General features: G+C 43.4%; 1 protein-coding gene across 1 annotated transcript in view; it reads right to left on the reverse strand.

Annotated features, from left to right (window-relative positions):
- Positions 1-19,078, reverse strand: part of LOC147669009 (dynein light chain Tctex-type protein 2B-like) — a 215,014-nt gene that overhangs the window by 140,563 nt on the left and 55,373 nt on the right. The window contains exons 2-3 of the mRNA XM_086948288.1: positions 12,030-12,143; positions 8,509-8,652 (exon numbers count right to left, since the gene is read on the reverse strand). Of these exons, the coding sequence (XP_086804414.1) occupies positions 8,509-8,652; positions 12,030-12,095 (210 nt within the window). The 5' untranslated portion in view covers positions 12,096-12,143. The remainder of the gene's footprint in view (positions 1-8,508; positions 8,653-12,029; positions 12,144-19,078) is intronic.

Consider the following 19,078-nt stretch of genomic DNA (forward strand, 5'->3'; position numbering starts at 1 on the left):
TATTAGCAAGGCGACTACTATCATCCAGCCATGTAGAGTGAAAAAGAAATCATCTCAAAAGGGCCGCCCAGCATGAGCTCGAATGTGTGATGGCCATCTTTTATTGTTTTTTTTAATAAAGAATAAGAAAAACTTAAAAGGTGGCTGCCGTACATGAGAGCGCTCACATGCTCTTTGGCTACCTGGGAAAAAACATTGGTAAAGGAAATAGGTCAGCATTTGATATCAGACGACCTTCTACCTTTGACAGTGTTTGTTGTCACTGCCTTCCTTTCAGGTATTGTCTTTTTTCAAAAAAAAAATATACAATACTTTAGAATACAAAATCAAATTATTTAATTATGGAGTCCCCCCTCCCCCCTCCCCAAACCCCTTGACATTACCAGTGAGTATTACAAGCAGTGAGTTTCCAGCGTAAATAAAAGAGATCAATTTAACAATACATAAAGATTAAATCCTACATTGAAAAAAGCATATCAAAATTTAATTTATCCACATTTTACCAAGACGGATCCAAGGTCACAAGATGAAGAAGAAGAAGTGAGGGTAAAAAAGAGAAAGGAGCGGAAGAGAGAGAGAAGAAAAGAGGGAAGGAGGGAAGGGCAATAGAGAGAGGTGAAAGGAACATCAATAACAAACTTTCTATAAATCCTGTGAATTCATTATACTGAGCCACCTGGTTAAAGGTTCCCATATCGCCTTTTTTTTTTTTTTGCACGACTGCCTTGTTTGGCATATATAGCGTTCTCCAGTATATATGTAGCCAGCAGCCGAGCCTGCCATTGGGCAAACGAGGGAGGGTACAGGTCTTTCCAGTGAGAAGCAATAAAAATCCTGAGAATAGTCATTGCCATGAACATTAAAGCTGCCTCAGTCTTCCTATCGATCGTGTCATACAGCCCCAGCAGGATAGTAGTTGGGGTGAGTTGGATGTCTACTAATAAAACTCCACCCAAGAACCGCTGCATTTTGTCCAATAGAGGTTCTAGCTTTGGACATGTAGCGAACATGTGCACCGAGTCTGCACAAAAACTCTGCGCATCTAGGACACATTGTTCCACTACCTCTTCCCCATTTAGCGATTCTGCTGGGAGTTATATATATAGGAAGTAGCCCGTTTTATAAAATTGCGCCTGTAATTTAGCTCACAACAGATGGATTTGTACAAGACTTAAAGCATGGCAGAAGGTGTTGGGGGGGGGCATTCAGTTTCTGCTGCCACTTTTCATCTGTCTTTCCTAGGTCATCAGGCGTTCGCTTGTTTAATATTGTGTAATTGTATTCGATCTGTGGTGGTCTTGGCCTCTGTAATTTTTCTATAAGGTCAATCTTTGCGAACACTGCTAGTCCACTCGATTTATGTGTCAAAAAACCTGTAATGGCGTGGTACAAAAATAATTGGTTATTATTCAAGTTATAGCGGGCTTTAAGATCACTGAAAGTACTGGTGCCTTCAGAAGTAGCCAAATCCCCCAGTTTAGATATACCAGCTCGATTCTACTGTTGGAGGTATGTTTTTTCAAAAATAAGTGGTAGATTAGTATTATTTCTTTGGGGGTATAGTGATTTTGTCTGGCTGGTCCAAATAATCTGCGTATATTAGAAAAGACCCTATAAGAATTCATCAAAGTCTTAAATCTGACCCGCTTGTAGTAGCCACATTCCAACTGCCTCCAGAGACAGCCCCTAGCGCTTTCCCCAAGTAGTGATGTATAGGGAGATGGCAGTCCCGAGGGGTTTTCTATAAAGTGATTGTGCAATAATTCAGAGCTATATTGCAAAACTGCAGCCCAATAATACAATTTTAGATTGGGGAGAGCCCACTCACCTCTATCTCTAGGTAAAGAAAGCAATTTAAAGGCCCTACTCGGCTGTGAGTAGGCCCAAATAAATTGGGAGAAGTTTTGAACGAATATATGAAACATGCTATTATTAAACTCTAATGGGATTGTTCTAAAGAAATAAAGTAATTTAGGGAAAAAGGTCATTTTTAAGATGTTACATCTCCCTACTATAGTTGTTAATTTTTTTGAGAGACTTCTTAATATCAGCTTCTAACTGAATAAGATTTTCCTTTACTATTGAATCTAGGTCCGCAACCATGTTAACCCCTAGGTATTCGGCTTTCTGGACTACTCTATTGTCTACCCAATTTATTTTTTCATTGAAGAGGATCTGTGTTTTTGTTTTATTGAGGGCGTATCCAGATAACTTTCCAAACTCATGGGCCTCTTGCTCCAAAGCCTTAATGGCAGTCTTGGGTTCCGGGGTTACTACGGCAAGGTCATCGGCGTAAGCCATGATCTTAGTGTCCATGCCAAACCTGCTCTCTGCCGTTATTTCAGGATTAAGTCAGATTTTTTTAACAAGATGGTCAATATGCAGGGTGAGAAGCAACGGGGAATAAGGACACCCCTGTCTCGTCCCTCGTGATATCTCTATTTGCTCCGTCAAATGTCCATTATTGATACACTGCTCTTTCGCAGCTCGAAGAGAATCATTAGATCCATATTCGTCTGAGCATGTAATAACATTGAAAATCTTCCTAAATACATCACATTTACCAAATGATAAAACGGTTGCCTGATAAATAATATTGCGTATGTTAATTTTGAGTACAGGCACTAACATCTTTGATATCACTATGTGATATTTCCAAACGTGCAAAGACCTGACTACATTACCCAGAACACTAGAGGGCATCATGTGCTCGTAACACGTGACATGGAACTGGTGCCCAGGTGATGGCGGCAATAAAAACGCACTCCTGTGGTCTGCCCGATACCTCCCCAGTCGGCTCGGAACCTGGCCAGAAGTACCGACGGAGAGGTGAGGAGTAGGGATATGGGCTTTCGCTGAATTTTTTAAATTAAGGGTGCAAGTTTGTTTCCGCATTATGAAGGGTCACAGGTGCCGGGTCTGTGCTGCTTTTAATTTCACACCGCATTTAGCAGCACTTCGATATGCCGCTAGTCCTGCTCTTGGCATTGTGAAGGGTCATAGGTGCGGGGTCCGGGCTGCTTTCAACTTCATGCCGCATCTAGCAGAACGTCGTTATGCCGCTAGTTCAGCTCCCTTCCAAATACCCATTACTACTAACCGGTATACCAGACACAATGTGTCAGTGACAGACCCGAATGTTTCTTTATAAGTCTGGAGCCATAAATTCTTTGTTCAGTAACACAGAACGGGTGGCTACTTAGCATGAATAGTTTGACAAACCCGAACTGTAACAACTTAACAAACTTATCTGATCATTCGTAAGGGGCTGCCATTTATAATGTTGACCTTGATGTCTCGGGGGTTGTTAGAACATGCAGCTTCTATTGAATATATAGGATGAAACAAGTGTGATAAATCACACAAAGGGATATGGTTTGAGCTATCCCTCACAATTTCTGACATAACAACTGGTGAGAATTGTGCGTCTGGACCTGTTTTAATCTATCAGGGACAGCAGGATATTTGATGTCGTCTTATGTGCTGTTTCGCCCTGATTTTTATAGAGCGGTGCTTCCTACTCCCCCGGACCCGCAGCCAGGTGAGGTGAGGCTTTATCCCCCTGCATTACAGGTAAGCGGGGGTGACAACGCATTGATGTCAAATACGTGACACGATGGTTTGATATAATATTTTGTGACAAAATAAGTCTATAAATGGCATTTTTTGCCTCCTGTGTGATGTTGACTTGTTGAGACACCCACACTTCAAGCTTCTACCTCTCTGACAGATTATCTATGAATCAGTAACATATACACTTTTTATCTTTTCCAGTGGTCAAATAATCCACAGGCAGAAGGGTATTGATACACACCATTCATATTCAGGTGATACTTTTGCATTTTATTCACATTTGTGTTAATCACACATTGCAGTAGCAATTATATTTCACAAGGTCCTGAGGAAGGCAAGGACAAAAGGTCCACTATTATTGCTGAAACATGTCGACCTAACTACCCTAACCTGGGCAGATATTTGTTAGAACTGCCTTAAGTTGCTTTGTTTTTAATCTTGGGCATTTGAGCAAAATAATAAAATACAGTCTCTCTCATCTACCCAATTTTAACCCACTTTTCTCTTATAATTTCTGTTTTGTGCACTGCAATTTTGTTCCCCATCATCCCTCTCCACCAGCAGTACAACTAGAGGTATATCTAGTGTGACATGGATTGGTGCAGGACACTGTCATCAGGACCACCATATCATCATGTTTGCCACACTATGATAATATCATAAGGAGTCACAGATGATGAAGGGCGGTATCGAGTGGTGACTGATGGGTTTCCTTAAATCCTAAGGATGTTACTGATGTCTTATATTTGTAAGAAATATTGTTAGATGTCACTGAGGTAGTCTTGTTGCTTAGACCCGTGGACACTTGTATTGTTTATAAGTTAAGTGAGTGGGGGTTGTGTCCGCGCTTGGTCTCAGAATATCCCCTAGCACCCTTCTTTATCGTATTGTTTTTTGGGCTGAAAAGAAAGTCAAACCATCTTGTTCAGGTTTTAAATAGGCCCATACGTCCTTTAAGCCATGGGTTCTTATCAAATTGAGCACTGCCTGGAAAACCTTCGGTTTCCTGCCTCTGTACTTCCAAGATTCATCAGATTTCCAAGTACTAGGCACGTTTAGATTTAAATCGCCACAGAGGATTATACGGAGTGGCCAATGTACTAACTCCTCATTTACCCCTTTGATTATCCCGGGTTGTCTAGATTGCTTCCATAAATAGAGCAAATTTGAAAAACAAGGTTTGGGGGAAGAGAACATCCTGCAATCACCCATCTCCCTAGAATCAGATTTTACTCTATTGACTTTTAACTGTATTTTCTTCAAGACTGTAATCTGAACTCCCTTGACCCTGGCCCCTTGTGAAGTTGCCCCAATAACTTTGTATCCTAGTGAGTTCAACAAATATTTCGGAGCCGCTTTGATATGTGTCTCCTGGAGGCCGACAATGTCGGCCCCCAGTGAGCGCAGACCCTTTGCAACTTTTTGTCTTTTTGTAGAATCATTTAAACCACAGATATTTACCAATATGATTCTGAGTTTAGTTAACATGCTCATTTTCTACCCTGAATAACTAGAGCCTACGTAATAATCCAATCTTTTTTTTTTTTTTTTTTTTGGGCCACAATCTGACAAAATAAAGGGATCATACTTCTAACATCAGCTAAGCAATTCATATTTCCTCTTTTTTTCTCCTTTTCACACCTCTCACTACCCCCCATCTCCTCCCCTGTACCTCCTGCCTTCCTCCTTACTCCATGCTCTTTTTTTTATTATCGTATGTGCTGGATTTCCTGTGTCCCATCCCAAAAAAACCACCCAGAGATTTGAACGGAAACATCACTTTTTCCCCCACTGCAGTCATTTCGTACCCACCTTCCTTCCCAGAACCCCCCCCACAAATGAGCAGTCAGGGAAACCCTGAATAATGGTGAGCATGTGTGAGTTCCAGTCGCCAAACCACAGAGGCCTTAACTGTTAATCAGCATATTTCTGCAGGTCTAGCCTGCCTATATACAGTGAACACAACAAAAAAAAAGGAAGAAAGAAAGTGAAAGAAAAACTATAGAATCCCCTACAGGCCTTATTCTACTGGACTAAATAGAAGTCTCGGATTAATTCAGTTTTTTTCTCACCACAATGTCCTTAATTCCGACAGAACTACCCAGATAGAGCAGTCAAATATAACTTTCAGTCTAGCTGGGTTCATTAGGTATACTTGGGCGCCTTGCTGCTGGAAAGGAGTTATCAATTGCCGTAGTCTCAATCTGCGCTCCACGGTTGGGTGGCAGAAGTCAGGTTTGGCAAAGTATTTGATTCCATCTGCTTCTTTTTGGGAATTCGGCCTGGCCTGGTCATACACCAGCTGCCTCAAAAGGAAGTTCCCCAAAAAAACAAAAAAAAACCCTGGGTTTCTCACTCCTAGAGCTACTGCAATCTCGTTGCTGCTTCAGATTAAAAGGAAAGCGATGTGCCCTCTTGATTTCTTGGTCCCAGTTCCAATTGGCCTGTGCGGGTAGGCAGCTTGGAGAAGTCTAACAATGAACCCTCAGGGATCATCACCCTCAACGCCTTCGCGAATCCCCAGTAGCCGCATATCATTCCTCCGGTGTCTATTTTCTTGCTCCTCTATTTTGGCCATTCGATCAGTTAGGAACGCCACATGGAATGTTCCTTGGTATTTTACATTAGCTATTTCTGATTCCAAAGTCTATGTCCGTGCTTCAATCATTGAGACCTGGTCGCCGATGTCTGTGCAGATTTTGTTTAATTTCCTGATGCCACCTTGAAGTTTTTTGGTGGCTCCCTTGGCGGCGAGATTATCAGATCGTACTTCTTCTTGGAACTGCTTTATAGAGTCCAATATAGAGGACAGGGATGGTTCGGGCAGATGTCCAACAGTAAACTGTGGGCTCTCCTCAAGCTAAAGATTAGAGGGTCCCCCCAGGGGAAACAAGCTAGGAGAATCTGAATAGTCCCACTTGAGCTTTTGCTTCAAGATTTTTTTTGCTGAATAGTTCTCGTAGTGGGATCGGATGTGTTATCTTCTAACATACTGCTTTTGCTTGAGCTAATGATTTCGTTTTTGTTGCCAGACAGAGACCCATCAGATACAAAGTTTTTCACCAAGGAGGTCCGGGGTCTGCGGATCTGTGGGACCAGGACCAAGGTTCTCTTCAATATCATTGTTAGCCTCCTTGTCCCTGCTGCCCTGAGGGTCCTTTCCTGCACCATCAATAGCAGCAATAGCAGCAGCAATGACCGAGGTGCTGGTGGAAGACTCCGGGATCGATGCCAAAGACATTATGTCACAAGTCCCTTCAATCCCAGTATCACACAAAGCTACCTGTATATTCAGGGCATCACTCTGATGTACAACTCCCTGCTCTGGGCCCCCTGACTCGGCGCCCTGAGATTATTAAAATCATTCCCTTCTAGTGTACTTGAATCCATGGCTATCGAGGGCCCCTTAACGAGAAATGTTTGCAAATAGAGGGTGATAAACCAGTGCCTCCCACGGAACCCGCTTTCAGCATACTGGCTCCTCCGGGCTTCCCCATATTTTTCTTATTGGCCTCATGGTCCCGTTTACCTTTAGGGGGGGTCCGCTTTTTCAGCCTTTTATTTTTCCTTTTCTCCTTGGATCGGGGCTCTTTTCAGTTTAAGAATCTTCTGCCCCCGGGTGGTCATGCTCCACTCGCTACAATTCAGCGACGCCACTCATATGGCTTTCTCCGATTCTACAAGCAGTTTGAGACCCGCTCAGACCCAATCAAACACCGCTGTGCGTTCCCTGGCTGCAGCTGAGAGGCCCACTGTATGGCAGGTCAAACAGATCGTAGCAAAGACCCGGATTTTTACAGTTCAGCTGCACGTAGCCCGTACAGAGGCTCAGGGCGTTTCATCCACGGACACAACCATCTGCTGTAGATGACGGCGTTGTAGGTCAGCTAATCGACCGCCGACTGCCGAAGCTCCAATGTGCGGTGCGCTGCGTGTCGACTGGACAGGAAGGTGCTCACACTAGCGCCATCTCTGCTACCCCTTTCAGGTATTGTCATTGTCAATTATGTTGTTAGGCTGGTGAGAGTAAATATCTTGAGAGGTGAGTTAAACTGCAGCCTGAGGAACCTAATGACCCCAGCATTCAGCACAATTTGTAGCCCACGCGGCCCATGCACCAAACAGATGAGACGTAGTGAAGGCGACTGCTACACACCTGTCTAAGGCTCTAAAATCATGATCAATAAGAAAATGATCTAAAGGAAGCAGCATTTTAAATTGCAGTTAGAAGCTGAAATACACCAAGACAAAACCTGAGTTTCTGTTATCTCCTTGCACATTATAGGAACTATTTTAGCATTTAGGTTATCCCACAAAATAATGAGTACACAGGTTGATCTTCCTAATTTTATTGAGTATCCTTTCAAGGCTGGTATCCTGGCAGCAAAGGATGGACCTATTAAAATTTTAAGCAAATTAAGCTGAAAATCAGTGAGCCTATCCAGAGAAAGGCAACTATAGAAGCAACACTGAGGGTTAGGTATGTGATCACATTTCAATGTTGCAGCCTACTATTGTAAAATTGCCTTCAAAATTTACCTAATCTCCCTTAATCACAAGCCACTCAAAACAATGCAGCTACCAGAACATTTATTTAGGGTCATGTTCGTCAACCCTCTTACTGCTAACTCAACTGCAAACGGAAGAGCTTAGATACAGACGAACACCAATACCTTGTGTTATGGGCTATCCTAATGTTCACATCATTACACTTTTAAATGATATATATTAATATGGTTTATTGGTTGTCTTTTATCTTCTGTGCTTTTATGGCTTAAAGCCGACATGAAGTTTTATTGATTCATTGATTGGTTGATATCATATGCTCTCTAAGAACAAATCATTCATATGTATGTACAGAATACAATTTCAGATACCCATTAATTGATGGATATCAGTCATGATGCTAGAAAAGAAAGAATCAGCTCATGATACCTTCAGTTCTTTCGTCAGCCTCTTTGCTGCCATGAGCCCCTTCAAACTGAAACCAACATCTGGATTGCCTGTTCTTGTTGCACTTCCGTTTCCAGCTTGAAATTGTGGGGCGGATTTGACTCCTGTGACAAGAGCACCCGTAGTCTGTAAGTGATAAATAAAATAAAAAACATAATGGGTAAATTGCCAGATATAATTAAATAGCAGTAATATTTATAAAATAGCTTTTTACATCTATAAGCGTGTTATAATGGTAGCTCTCCAATTAATATTCACGTTCACTGAGGTAAATTTCAACATCAAGTAAAACTGGTAACAGTTTGCAATAGTCATCAATTTCCTCTTCAAGACTTTATACTTGTAAGAGATAATGCAAAAAAGAATTTAAGGCTTTAGCCTTCAAGAAAAAAAGGTTTGATTTCAAGTTGGACTGACAAGTACTTCTTCTGTCAAATTTGGAGATGACTGTGTGTGCAGTGCTTATATCTGTACATGAATGGAGCTGCCCTCACGGCGGTTTGTCTCAATATAGAAAAAGTCAACATGGCGGTTCATTTCAATGTAGAAAAACGTTTATGAATGAACGCTGTCAAAGTGAGACTTTGTTTCAGAAAAACAAAAGAATAACGACCTCCAGGGTCATTATTTTTTTTTATCCCTCACCGATAGATTTTTCCTAGTGTTGACATGCATGGATAAAGCAGACTGTCCACCCTAAATAGAGTGTTGGGCTGTTGGAGTAAGTTTTCTCTTGGCAGAGCCGACGGGGACTCTGTTGACAGAAACTTACGGTCTGCACATCCCCAAAATGAGGCGGTTTGCCGTGCAGGATACCCCGTCAGGGTTTCAACAGCATACCCTGTCCACCAGACTCTTAATCAGGCCCAAACTCTGCAAACGTGGGGGTGTATTTACAAGCCCCTATTGCCGCAGGTACATCACTTTTCGTGACGTTCCCGTGGCATTGGTGCTTCACCTTACTTACAAGGCAGTGTTAAGCAACGTGGCCCCCTTTCATGCTATGCTTAGCGTGAAAGGGGTGGATAGTGGGTGTTGCGGTGGTCGTTCCACCACAACACCCATTGATTTTGATGCTGCCCTCTATATACAGGGGCAGCGTTAATATGAGGCAGCGCCAACATTAAGACCAGGTAAAACCTGTTCTTACCTTGGCAAAACAAGGAGAAATGCTTTATTTCTCCTCTTTTTTTCTTTTTCCATGTGTGCTGCCTTTTGGAGCACACATGGAAAAAGCAAAACGCCTTGGATTGTTTATGTTCAGGGAGATGACCCTTCCTGCACATAAACAATCTTTTTAAAAAAATTATATTTTGTAACTTAATGCAGCACACATGAAGTGACAAAACGGCATTTCAAGATTGTTTATCTGCAGGAAGGGACACCTTCCTCCACTAAAACAATCTTCCCCTGCACGCAGACACCCTTGCACTATGGTGCAAGGGCGCCAGCGTCGGCGCTACCCTGCTAAGTATAGCGCTAGCGTAGGGGGGAACACAGGGCTGCGCCACATTTTTGTAAATAAGGTGCAGCCCTGCATTTCTGACGTGGTGGAACGTGCTGTTAAGCTAAGGAGACCAACGACATGCTCCGCCTCTTCTCTTGTAAATATCCCTGGGGTGTCTTATAGTAAATTAATGGATCAAAAAGTAAATCTAAGAATCATGGTTCTTTTCTTTAAAGTAGACAGTAATAGAATGATCCATTTCATGAGTATGAAAAAACTGCAGCTTTTAAACTGGAATAGAAATTAACTAAATTACTATTTTAACAAGCAGAGCAGTCTACATTATTTTATTTCATAACATGTGTTGGAATATGTATTTGTGTACACAGGTGGAGACTAGAAGCTATCATTTTGGCAGCTGTGCTTTTCCACCCAAATATGAGGAGATTAACCCCTTGGCCATGGCGGTAATTCCGCTGCGGTACTGGGGGGAGGAGGGGTCGCGCGGCTCCGCCATGCTTGTGACAGAAGCACTCCGTCACGAGCCACGGGCGGGCTGTGCTTATGACGGAGTGGTTCCGACACAACTCCGCCCACTCACTAATTAGCCCGCACAGGCGGGGAATCAGTCCTGCGTGGGCAGAGCGGCCGCGGCATGACCGAACCACTCCGTCATGAGCAAACGCCACCCGTGGCTCGTGATGGAGTGGTTCCGTCACAAGCATGGAAGGGGTTAATAAAGCCTGCAGGCTCCAGCGAGATGTGCACATGTCTCATCCATGACAATGCCAAATCAACACCTATAATGCTAGTGGCTTGCAATTTGAGTCTTGACTAAACCATTAAAAATAAGCCAGCAGCAGTGAAAAAAAATCATAACGTATCTTTTTTTGCATATTGTGCATCCATGAGATAACTTGCTGCTAGATGTACGAAGTATTTTACAGAGTACTCTACAGTTTACAACCACGGCATTTCTTTTTTTAAATGTATCTATATATTTTAGGAATTGATAAACAGGTTTGTGATCCTATACTTATTTGTTATTTGGAAGAGACATTCTGTATTAACCCATTCACATAGGAGAACTGGTCCCCTTTTGAACCCGTCCCCTTTGTGAATGCTAAAAAAAGTTTGTTGGAGACTAGGCAGTGTTTTAGGGGACCAATGCCAACCCTCAAACTTAAAAAAGAAAGTACACTTTTTTTTTACAACACAGCCCTGTGCCATTAAGGAAACCGGTTTGCCTTTCCCAAAAAGTTTGAGTTATTGAAATAGGATTACAGGAATGGTGGTCTGTTGGCGCTTGGAAGTCACCATCCCTGCAATAGCCACACATTGAAGTAAGTCACCGTTTTCAGCCTATGTCACTAAGATTCAGACAATCTAAAAATGTAGCCATAAACAACTCCTGCACCTACCCTGACATGTCCACGTGACACCAACCCTCCAAGTGCTTAAATGCCTATCTATGGCTAGATGGTCATCATTCAAGGCACTCTGCAGGGCAATCTGTGTCATGGGTCCCACCTTCATTATAGCAAAACGTACATGTTTGGTACAATAGACACCTTTTTTTTCTGAACTGCCACCCCTGCTGTCCGTCCCAACCTACAGAAAGTTGCACGTCAATTGAACCTTCTTTATCAAACTGCAAAATTATGGAATTCTATCCCAGCAACGACAAGACCACTTGGAATACAGGAAAGTGCTCAAGCCCTGCTCTTCCGCAACAGAATATATAGGATCCCCCCCTACCAAGAGCCGAACCCACACATGAAAGGTATGGACTGAAGATATCTAGGTAACAAATCTACTTGAGACCCAGAACCATATGTACCCCACATTGGTCCTAGACATGATTGTTCATGCAAGTAGTTCATGTTCTACCTCCCTCCAGTCAATGCATTAGTGCAGTTACACAATAAAATGGAATAAAAAAGAGCAGGCCTCAAAGTGCATGAGACAAAAACACTTCACACATATCTCACACCCACAACCCACACATTTGCTACCCAATACACCACCTGTGTTTAGAAACTGAAGGTTGTCTCACCTGTTTTGGTTCACGATCATCTTTGGAGATCTCTTGAAAGGTTACTCTTGACATCTTCCTATTCATCTTAGTGATATTGTGGCCCCCAGCACAATCTCTCCTTTTTTATAACCCCTGCCAATGCAAAATGTGTGAGGGAAAATTAAGCAAGAAATAGAGTCACAGTGATGCAATCTTTGATGTCATTTATACTGTAGATGGTGTTTTCCCATGGGCTCCTATCTTTGATATCATATATAGCTTGAAATAACTGTTGTGTCGTAAATTTTGTTTACAGACTACTGCATTTTTGGTGCAAATCTGACATTATTAACTTGTAATGGGGTGATATTTTTGTGAAATATATTTTGAACATGATATTTATGTCAGAGGATTATCCGACAATGATACTCTGGTACCCAAATGGGTCGCATTGACATTGTCAGACACAATGTTAACGTGGGTACATATTCAGATGTGATGGGCGGGTTGGTGCATATTTACTCAGTTGTAGGACCATCAAGTGAATATCTTAGCAATACCTTAAAGATATTTATGAAAATATCTAGGAATGGATAGGCAACCTCTGCCATAGTCCATGTGAAATATCCAGAATACAGACAGAAGTGATATTACACACACTACCCGTTATTTAATACGACTGCGTGCTTGTGAGAATAGATACATGCACCCACACAGACCAATTTTCCTCTATTATTCATGCTAATGAGAGAACTGACGCTCTTTAGGTCTACACAACCACAGTTAATATACCTATCTTATAGTGCCTGTTAACTCATTACAGAACAAACAGGTTGAAGCATCTTTTTACGGTAACACCATCTTAACATCTAGGCTTGAATATGACAAAAAAGGGCAAATGGGTTTGCTAATTTGAACCGCACATCACAGAGTTAAGCCAATTATAATATGGACAAAGGTAGATTGAAGAAAGCAACTATGGCTAGGCTGCTCCTAAGGTGTATGACACCTACCCACCAAAGTGTCAATCCGTCCTAGTATTCAATTGAATCTAGGTCAAACATATGTATGCATAACACCCAAGCACACCATATAGTTATAACAAATCAAGTAATGTCAATGTTTTTCTAGAACAGTCCATGAAGTCTCAGCATCCAGTAAGTTTCTAAAACCCAAAGCTTCTCAAAAGAGTATCCACACACATCTTCTTAGGTTGAGATCTGGTATTTAATATCCAAAGTTCATATGAGGAAAAACATCAGCCGACGCGCGTTTCGCCCGCAGGGCTTTTTCAAGGCTATTTATTCACTCTTCTCAGATGTGATGCTATAGTCCCCCAACAGATAATAGCGAAAGATGGCGCTTGTAGTGAAGATGTGTATATTATGTATTTCGCTCATTCATATGGTAGTTGTGGCCCCAACAGTATTCGTGCCTGTCCTCTTCCAATGTCACCACTCAAAATAGTTATTCAGATCCATTCTATTAAGCGTAATCTCTCTTGAATCCTGATACATCCAAGGTAGCACTCGTCTTGTCTTCCAGTGCGAATATCTAGGAGCCGACTGGTGTTTCTTTTCCAATGGATCTGAATAACTATTTTGAGTGGTGACATTACTTGATTTGTTATAACTATATGGTGTGCTTGGATGTTATGCATACATCTAGGCTTGAATGTTATACTTAGATAATTTTGCTGGCTGTAGCAGTCCCAATTTGATCACAACTGACCACATGAAACGTTATTTTTTTCCTTCCAAAAGGAATGGTGCATAGTCCATTTCAGGAGCTCATGCTGTATGACTCCTTTTGTAAAGGTATCGCCTTTTACAGTCACTGGTTGTTATAGCTTCATCTCCTCGTCCATCTCACCACTGCACATAAATCCTACAAAATGATTGCAGGTACTGGAGGGGAGAACATGAAGGAGAATGGGGAGTACACATGGGCATAAGAGCAAAGTTCACTCTCCAAATCAAAAGGGAGTGATCCCAAAAGGAGTGACGAAGATATCTTTCAGACTTGTGGGGTGGAAGAGGTTCATTGTAACACACTTAGGTCCCAGAGTAGTGGGAGGGGTGTAGGGGCTCACGTCCTGTCTCTCTGGTGAGGGAGTGAGTGTGGGACTGCGTGTCCCAAGGTGCCCAAAACCCAGTCTCATGGCCTGGAGGGTTCCTTAAGGGAACACCAGGTTGGAGGCCTAGAGGGTGCTAGTAGGCCATTTGAGGAGGATCTCCTAGTGTCTGGTGAACGGGGAGTGCCTGTAACCAGGCCTCCATCAATTCTGGAGTCTGGCAGTGCCACTCCAGTTGGGAGGGTACAGAAGTCCAGACTGAGTGGTGAGAGGGGGAAGGAGTCCCCAGTGGGAGAACCAGTGGGTCAGGGGCCAGCCAGAAGGGCTGAGTCTCCCAGGAGTGACCATGGTGACACCACTTCTATCCTGGAGGATCTTCGCGCACTGTCAGGTGGACAGGGGTCGGGAGATCTGCACCAGGCAGACTGTCACAGGACACATGAGTCATGTGTCACCCTCAGGGGGGTACTGTGTGAGTCCCCAGAAGTCCTGGAATGCCAGGCAAGTACACGAACAAGACCTGACCTCAATCAGTAAGATGTAAGTTCACTACTCCAGATGGGCGCTCCAGGTAGGTGGGTCCTAAAACCTACAGTACAAACCTGTGTGAACTTGTATATGTGGTGAATAACAGTAGGAGTGCTGGCATTTGGACTCTTTGCCTAATATTAATCAGCTGGGGGCCTTGGGGTCTTGATGGGGCTTCTCCTGCCCATCCTTGTTAGTTTTATAATTATATGCTGGCTGGTGTAATGCTCTGGTAGACCAATGGTGATCCAGCTAGCACTTATGTAGAAGGCATAAAAGTGAGTATTTTTCGATATCTAGCTTGGTTATGGTACTTAAAACCTTTCTGTAATTGGTAGCAGTGTTTTACCTGAACTTGTGTCCCAAGGTTCCATTTTGCTCTGTATTTATCGTCCGTTTGTGCTTCCCAGTGGCTCAATTATCAGTCACCAGACTGGGCAGAATAGGTGTACTGGTAATTGAGCCACTTGAAAACACAAAAGGAAGATGACCACATGAAAGAAGGGCTGATGGGGCATGGCATTAGCTGTCTCATAGCAGTCATCATTGACTGGGAAGAGTCAAAGCAACGTTGATATTTGATATCAGACTGTGATCACAAGTGATAGCTAAGCGCTTATAAGTCCAAATCCGCGGAGTGCGTACTTGGTACACAGGACCTTTCTATCTTTCCCAGGGGTGGTACGGAGTCTTAAGTGGCCAAGGTGATCAGTGCTGGTAAATGTGTTTTGTGGGACCCTGAGGAAAAGGAGGGATCAGGAGCTCCTAGGTCACAAGTGGGGCGATTGAAGAAGAGTGTGATAAGCAAGGGAGGAGATGGAGTTGTATTGACTCTCTTCTCAATGGGAAACCAGTGGAGGTTCGGTAGGTGTTGGCTGATGTGCTCATGTTGAGGGATGCCAAGGACGAGTCTGGTGGCAGTGTTCTGTATCGTCTGGAGTTTGCGGAGTGCAGACTTTTTGATGCCGGCGCAGAAGCATTTTCGTAGTCGAGCCTGCTGGGTATGAGTGCGTGGGTGACTGTCTTCCTTGAATCGGGGGGGATCCATTTGAAAGTCTTTCGGAGGATGCGGAGGGTGTTGAATCAGCTAGAAGCCACAGCGTTGACCTGTCAGTTCAGGGAGAGGGAGAAGTCGAGTGTGAAGCCAAGGTATCTGGCGTGGTCCGTAGGGGTTGGAGGGCTGCTGAGGGCAGTGCGCCACCAGGTGTTGTTCCATGCTGATGGGATGGTTCAGAGGACGAGGACTTCTGTCTTCTACGAGTTGAGCTTAAGGCAGCTGTTGCTAGTCCAGGATGCGACGTCCTGCATTCCTTCCTGGAAGTTGAGTCTGGTGATGGTGGGGGTCCTTGGTGAGGGAGAGGATGAGCTGGGTTTTGTCGGCGTAGGATACTTTGCTGAGGCCGTGCTGAATGATGATGGCGGCGAGGGGGGGGAGGGTCCTGTAGATTTTGAAGAGGGTTGGGCTGATCGATGATCCCTGGGGTACTCTGCTGTTAAATTCAGTGTGTTCGGACAGGAAGGTGACAGTCTGATCCTTTGGGTTCTTCCGGTGAGGAACGAGTGGTTCCAGTCAAGGGTGGTTCCCTGTATGCCGGTGTTGTGTAGTCTGGCGGCGGTGTGCGGTGGTAGACGGTGTCGCTGCTGACAGGTCGAGTAAGATCAGGGCTGCAGTGTGGCCTTGGTCGAAGAGGTAGCGGATGTCGTCTGTGGCAGCGAGTGGGGGTATCTTGGTGCTGTGGTTGCTGCAGAATCCAGATTGAGAGGGGTCGAGGATGGAGTTGTCTTCAATAACGCTTGTTAGTTCTGCGTTGACGGTCTTCTCAGTGACTTTTGTCGCAAAGGGGAGGAGCGAGATGGCTGGTAGTTCTGAGGTCCGTGGGATCTGCTGAGGGCTTCATGAGCAGGGGTCTGACTATTGAGCGTTTCCAGTCGTCTGGGAGAGTGCCAGTCTTGAAGGTGGCGTTAATGGTGCGCTGTAATTCCGGCACGATGGTGGTGGAGACTCTGTGATAGATGTGTGGTGAGCAGGGGTCTGTGGGGGCCCCGAGGGACTGCCTTTTATGATCAAGTTAAGCCGCCTCGAACCAACTCAGAGTGTGAGCTCATCAGGTAGGCCAAACAACTCTAGAGTGGTAAAGTGCAGAGGGGTTTCAGGAGGTGAGATGGATTGAAGGGCACAAATGCGAGCTTCTATGCCCTCGTCAATGGCACCACAGGTGTTATCATACAAAGCAAGACAGAGAGGGATGAGTCCTGCAGGGAGGAGGAGATGAAGAATGAAGCAAACAGCTAATAATTGTTTATACTTGTAAGTAGTTCAGTTCAGTTCTTTAACTTTATTTGGGTTCCTTGATACCCATAAAAGCACAATATCATAACAAGTCAAAATAACAATCTGAGAGTTTGAGAACACACAACAGTATAAAAATGTACAATACTATTACACAATCTTTTAATTATTTAAATTTACAGATTACAAATGACTTCATTGGTGATAAAAAATTGATAAATTACTAAAATATAACATTAGAACATTTTACAGTTATGCCAAAATAGAGTCTCAAGGATCAGACATGGACTTACGTGCTCTAATAGCAATTCTGATGAAAGTGCTTATACGAAAGATCAAATCTTCATCGTCCAGAGTTACTATACACAAATAGGCCTCATCCAAACTAATAGGCTGTCTCTTTTTGAAAAAAAGTTTAAATGCCACTTTGAATATTTGATATAATACTTACAAAAGAATAAAAAATGTATAATTGATTGACCACTCCTCCCATCACAATGACATGGTGTATGATTGAGGTTGGGGTGGTAGCCAAGAGTAAAGCACAGTGCAAATCTGACAGTTCAAGCTGTTAGACAGAATAATAGGCTCCTTTCCCAGCGGCTCATGGGTAAAGTGAGATATATATGCAAAGGGTGATAATACTGTTCGGTGGACATATATTTAAGGACAGAAGATTTCGTAGATTCTCGATCCATCCTTTCTTTGTTGTATAAAGAATAGAGGGCATCTCTCAGTTCCTTTTTGGACACCGTTTCAACTGTTCTTGGATCTGAGAAAATATGTTCCTTGTTGATACTGCACAAATTTTGTTGCACTCCACTCAACCAAGGGATATCCATCCCTTTCTCACACATGACACAGTCGCTAATAATCTTTCGGGTAAGGGAGGCAGCCTAGTTCTTCTATACTGATAGCCAAAAAAGAGCAGGTCGGGCACGTATAAAATCAGATATAAAATTAAGATTGAGTTCCCTGTGATATATATATTGTGGTGTAGAGATTGGGATACTCAGCAGTTTCCTACAAAACCTTTTTTCTTCCTGCTGGATGCATGAACTGTTTGCGATACCCCAAATATCAGCCCCATATGTGGCCACAGGAGTGCACTGTAGTTTATAGATTTTCTGAATAGCTAAGATGGCTCCAGTAGTCCTAGGGCGGGGGAGACCCAGAATTGAATTGGTGGACTTTGAGAACTTGCTCCTTGAATGGGCTAAATGCTCATTCGAGGAGCCGTTCGCAGCAAAGACCAACCAAAGATAAGGGAATGAACGAGTACATGTCACTTTTTGGCTATCCACTGCGATAGAGCTTATCTCTCGCTTCCCAGGACCACAACACATTAAAAAAGATTTTTTTAAGTTGACACACAGATCCAAGCCATCCATAAACCGTACGAAAGTTTGTACTAAAATACGCAGAGAATTTGGAGTTCGGCCTATGAGGACCGCATCATCTGCGTATAATAGCAAAGTGAGAGGTTTCCCATTGATTATGGAAACATCTTGGGTTACAGTTTTCAAAGAGCTGTTCAACCCATTAATATAAATAATGAAGAGAAGGGGGGCCAAGCCGCAACCCTGTCTTACCCCCTTCCTACTTTAATAACTCACAAAACCTCTCCACCCATGCTAATCCTCACCTGTGCCTGGAGATCTTTACAAAGGTACGCTCATCCAGCCCATTTGCCAGAAGGATTATACACAGCTTTGACCTATTGACAAGGTCAAAGGCTGTGGACAAATCCATAAATCCCAGACAGAACGGAGACTTCCGTGCAATGGTGTATTTCCCAATAACCAAATTAAGATTGAGGCATAGTTCGACTGTGCCCACCTTGTTCCGGAAGCCTAGCTGGCATGGCTCTAAAATATCATTTTCTTCTGTCCAGGTTAACATTTTATTATAGAGAACTCTCCCCAATATTTTTAGGGTATTATCTATCAATGATATTGGTCTGTAATTACTCGGCTGGGTCCGGTCTCCTTTTTAAAAAATTGGGTCTAAAATACTCTTAGCCCATGTTTCGGGTAAGGTGGCTTGAGTTTAACTATTAAAAATATTGAAAAGTAACGGTGCCCAAAGGTCTGGGATCCATTTAACCCCTTTAGCGCGTCGAACATTCCGCCCCAGTGCGGACGTTCGATCGCGCTAACGGGATTTGGACGTCCAACGGTCGTGCGCAGCACCAGC

Source organism: Lissotriton vulgaris, unplaced genomic scaffold (assembly GCF_964263255.1).
Source record: "Lissotriton vulgaris unplaced genomic scaffold, aLisVul1.2 SCAFFOLD_1504, whole genome shotgun sequence".
NCBI classification, from domain to species: domain Eukaryota; kingdom Metazoa; phylum Chordata; class Amphibia; order Caudata; family Salamandridae; genus Lissotriton; species Lissotriton vulgaris.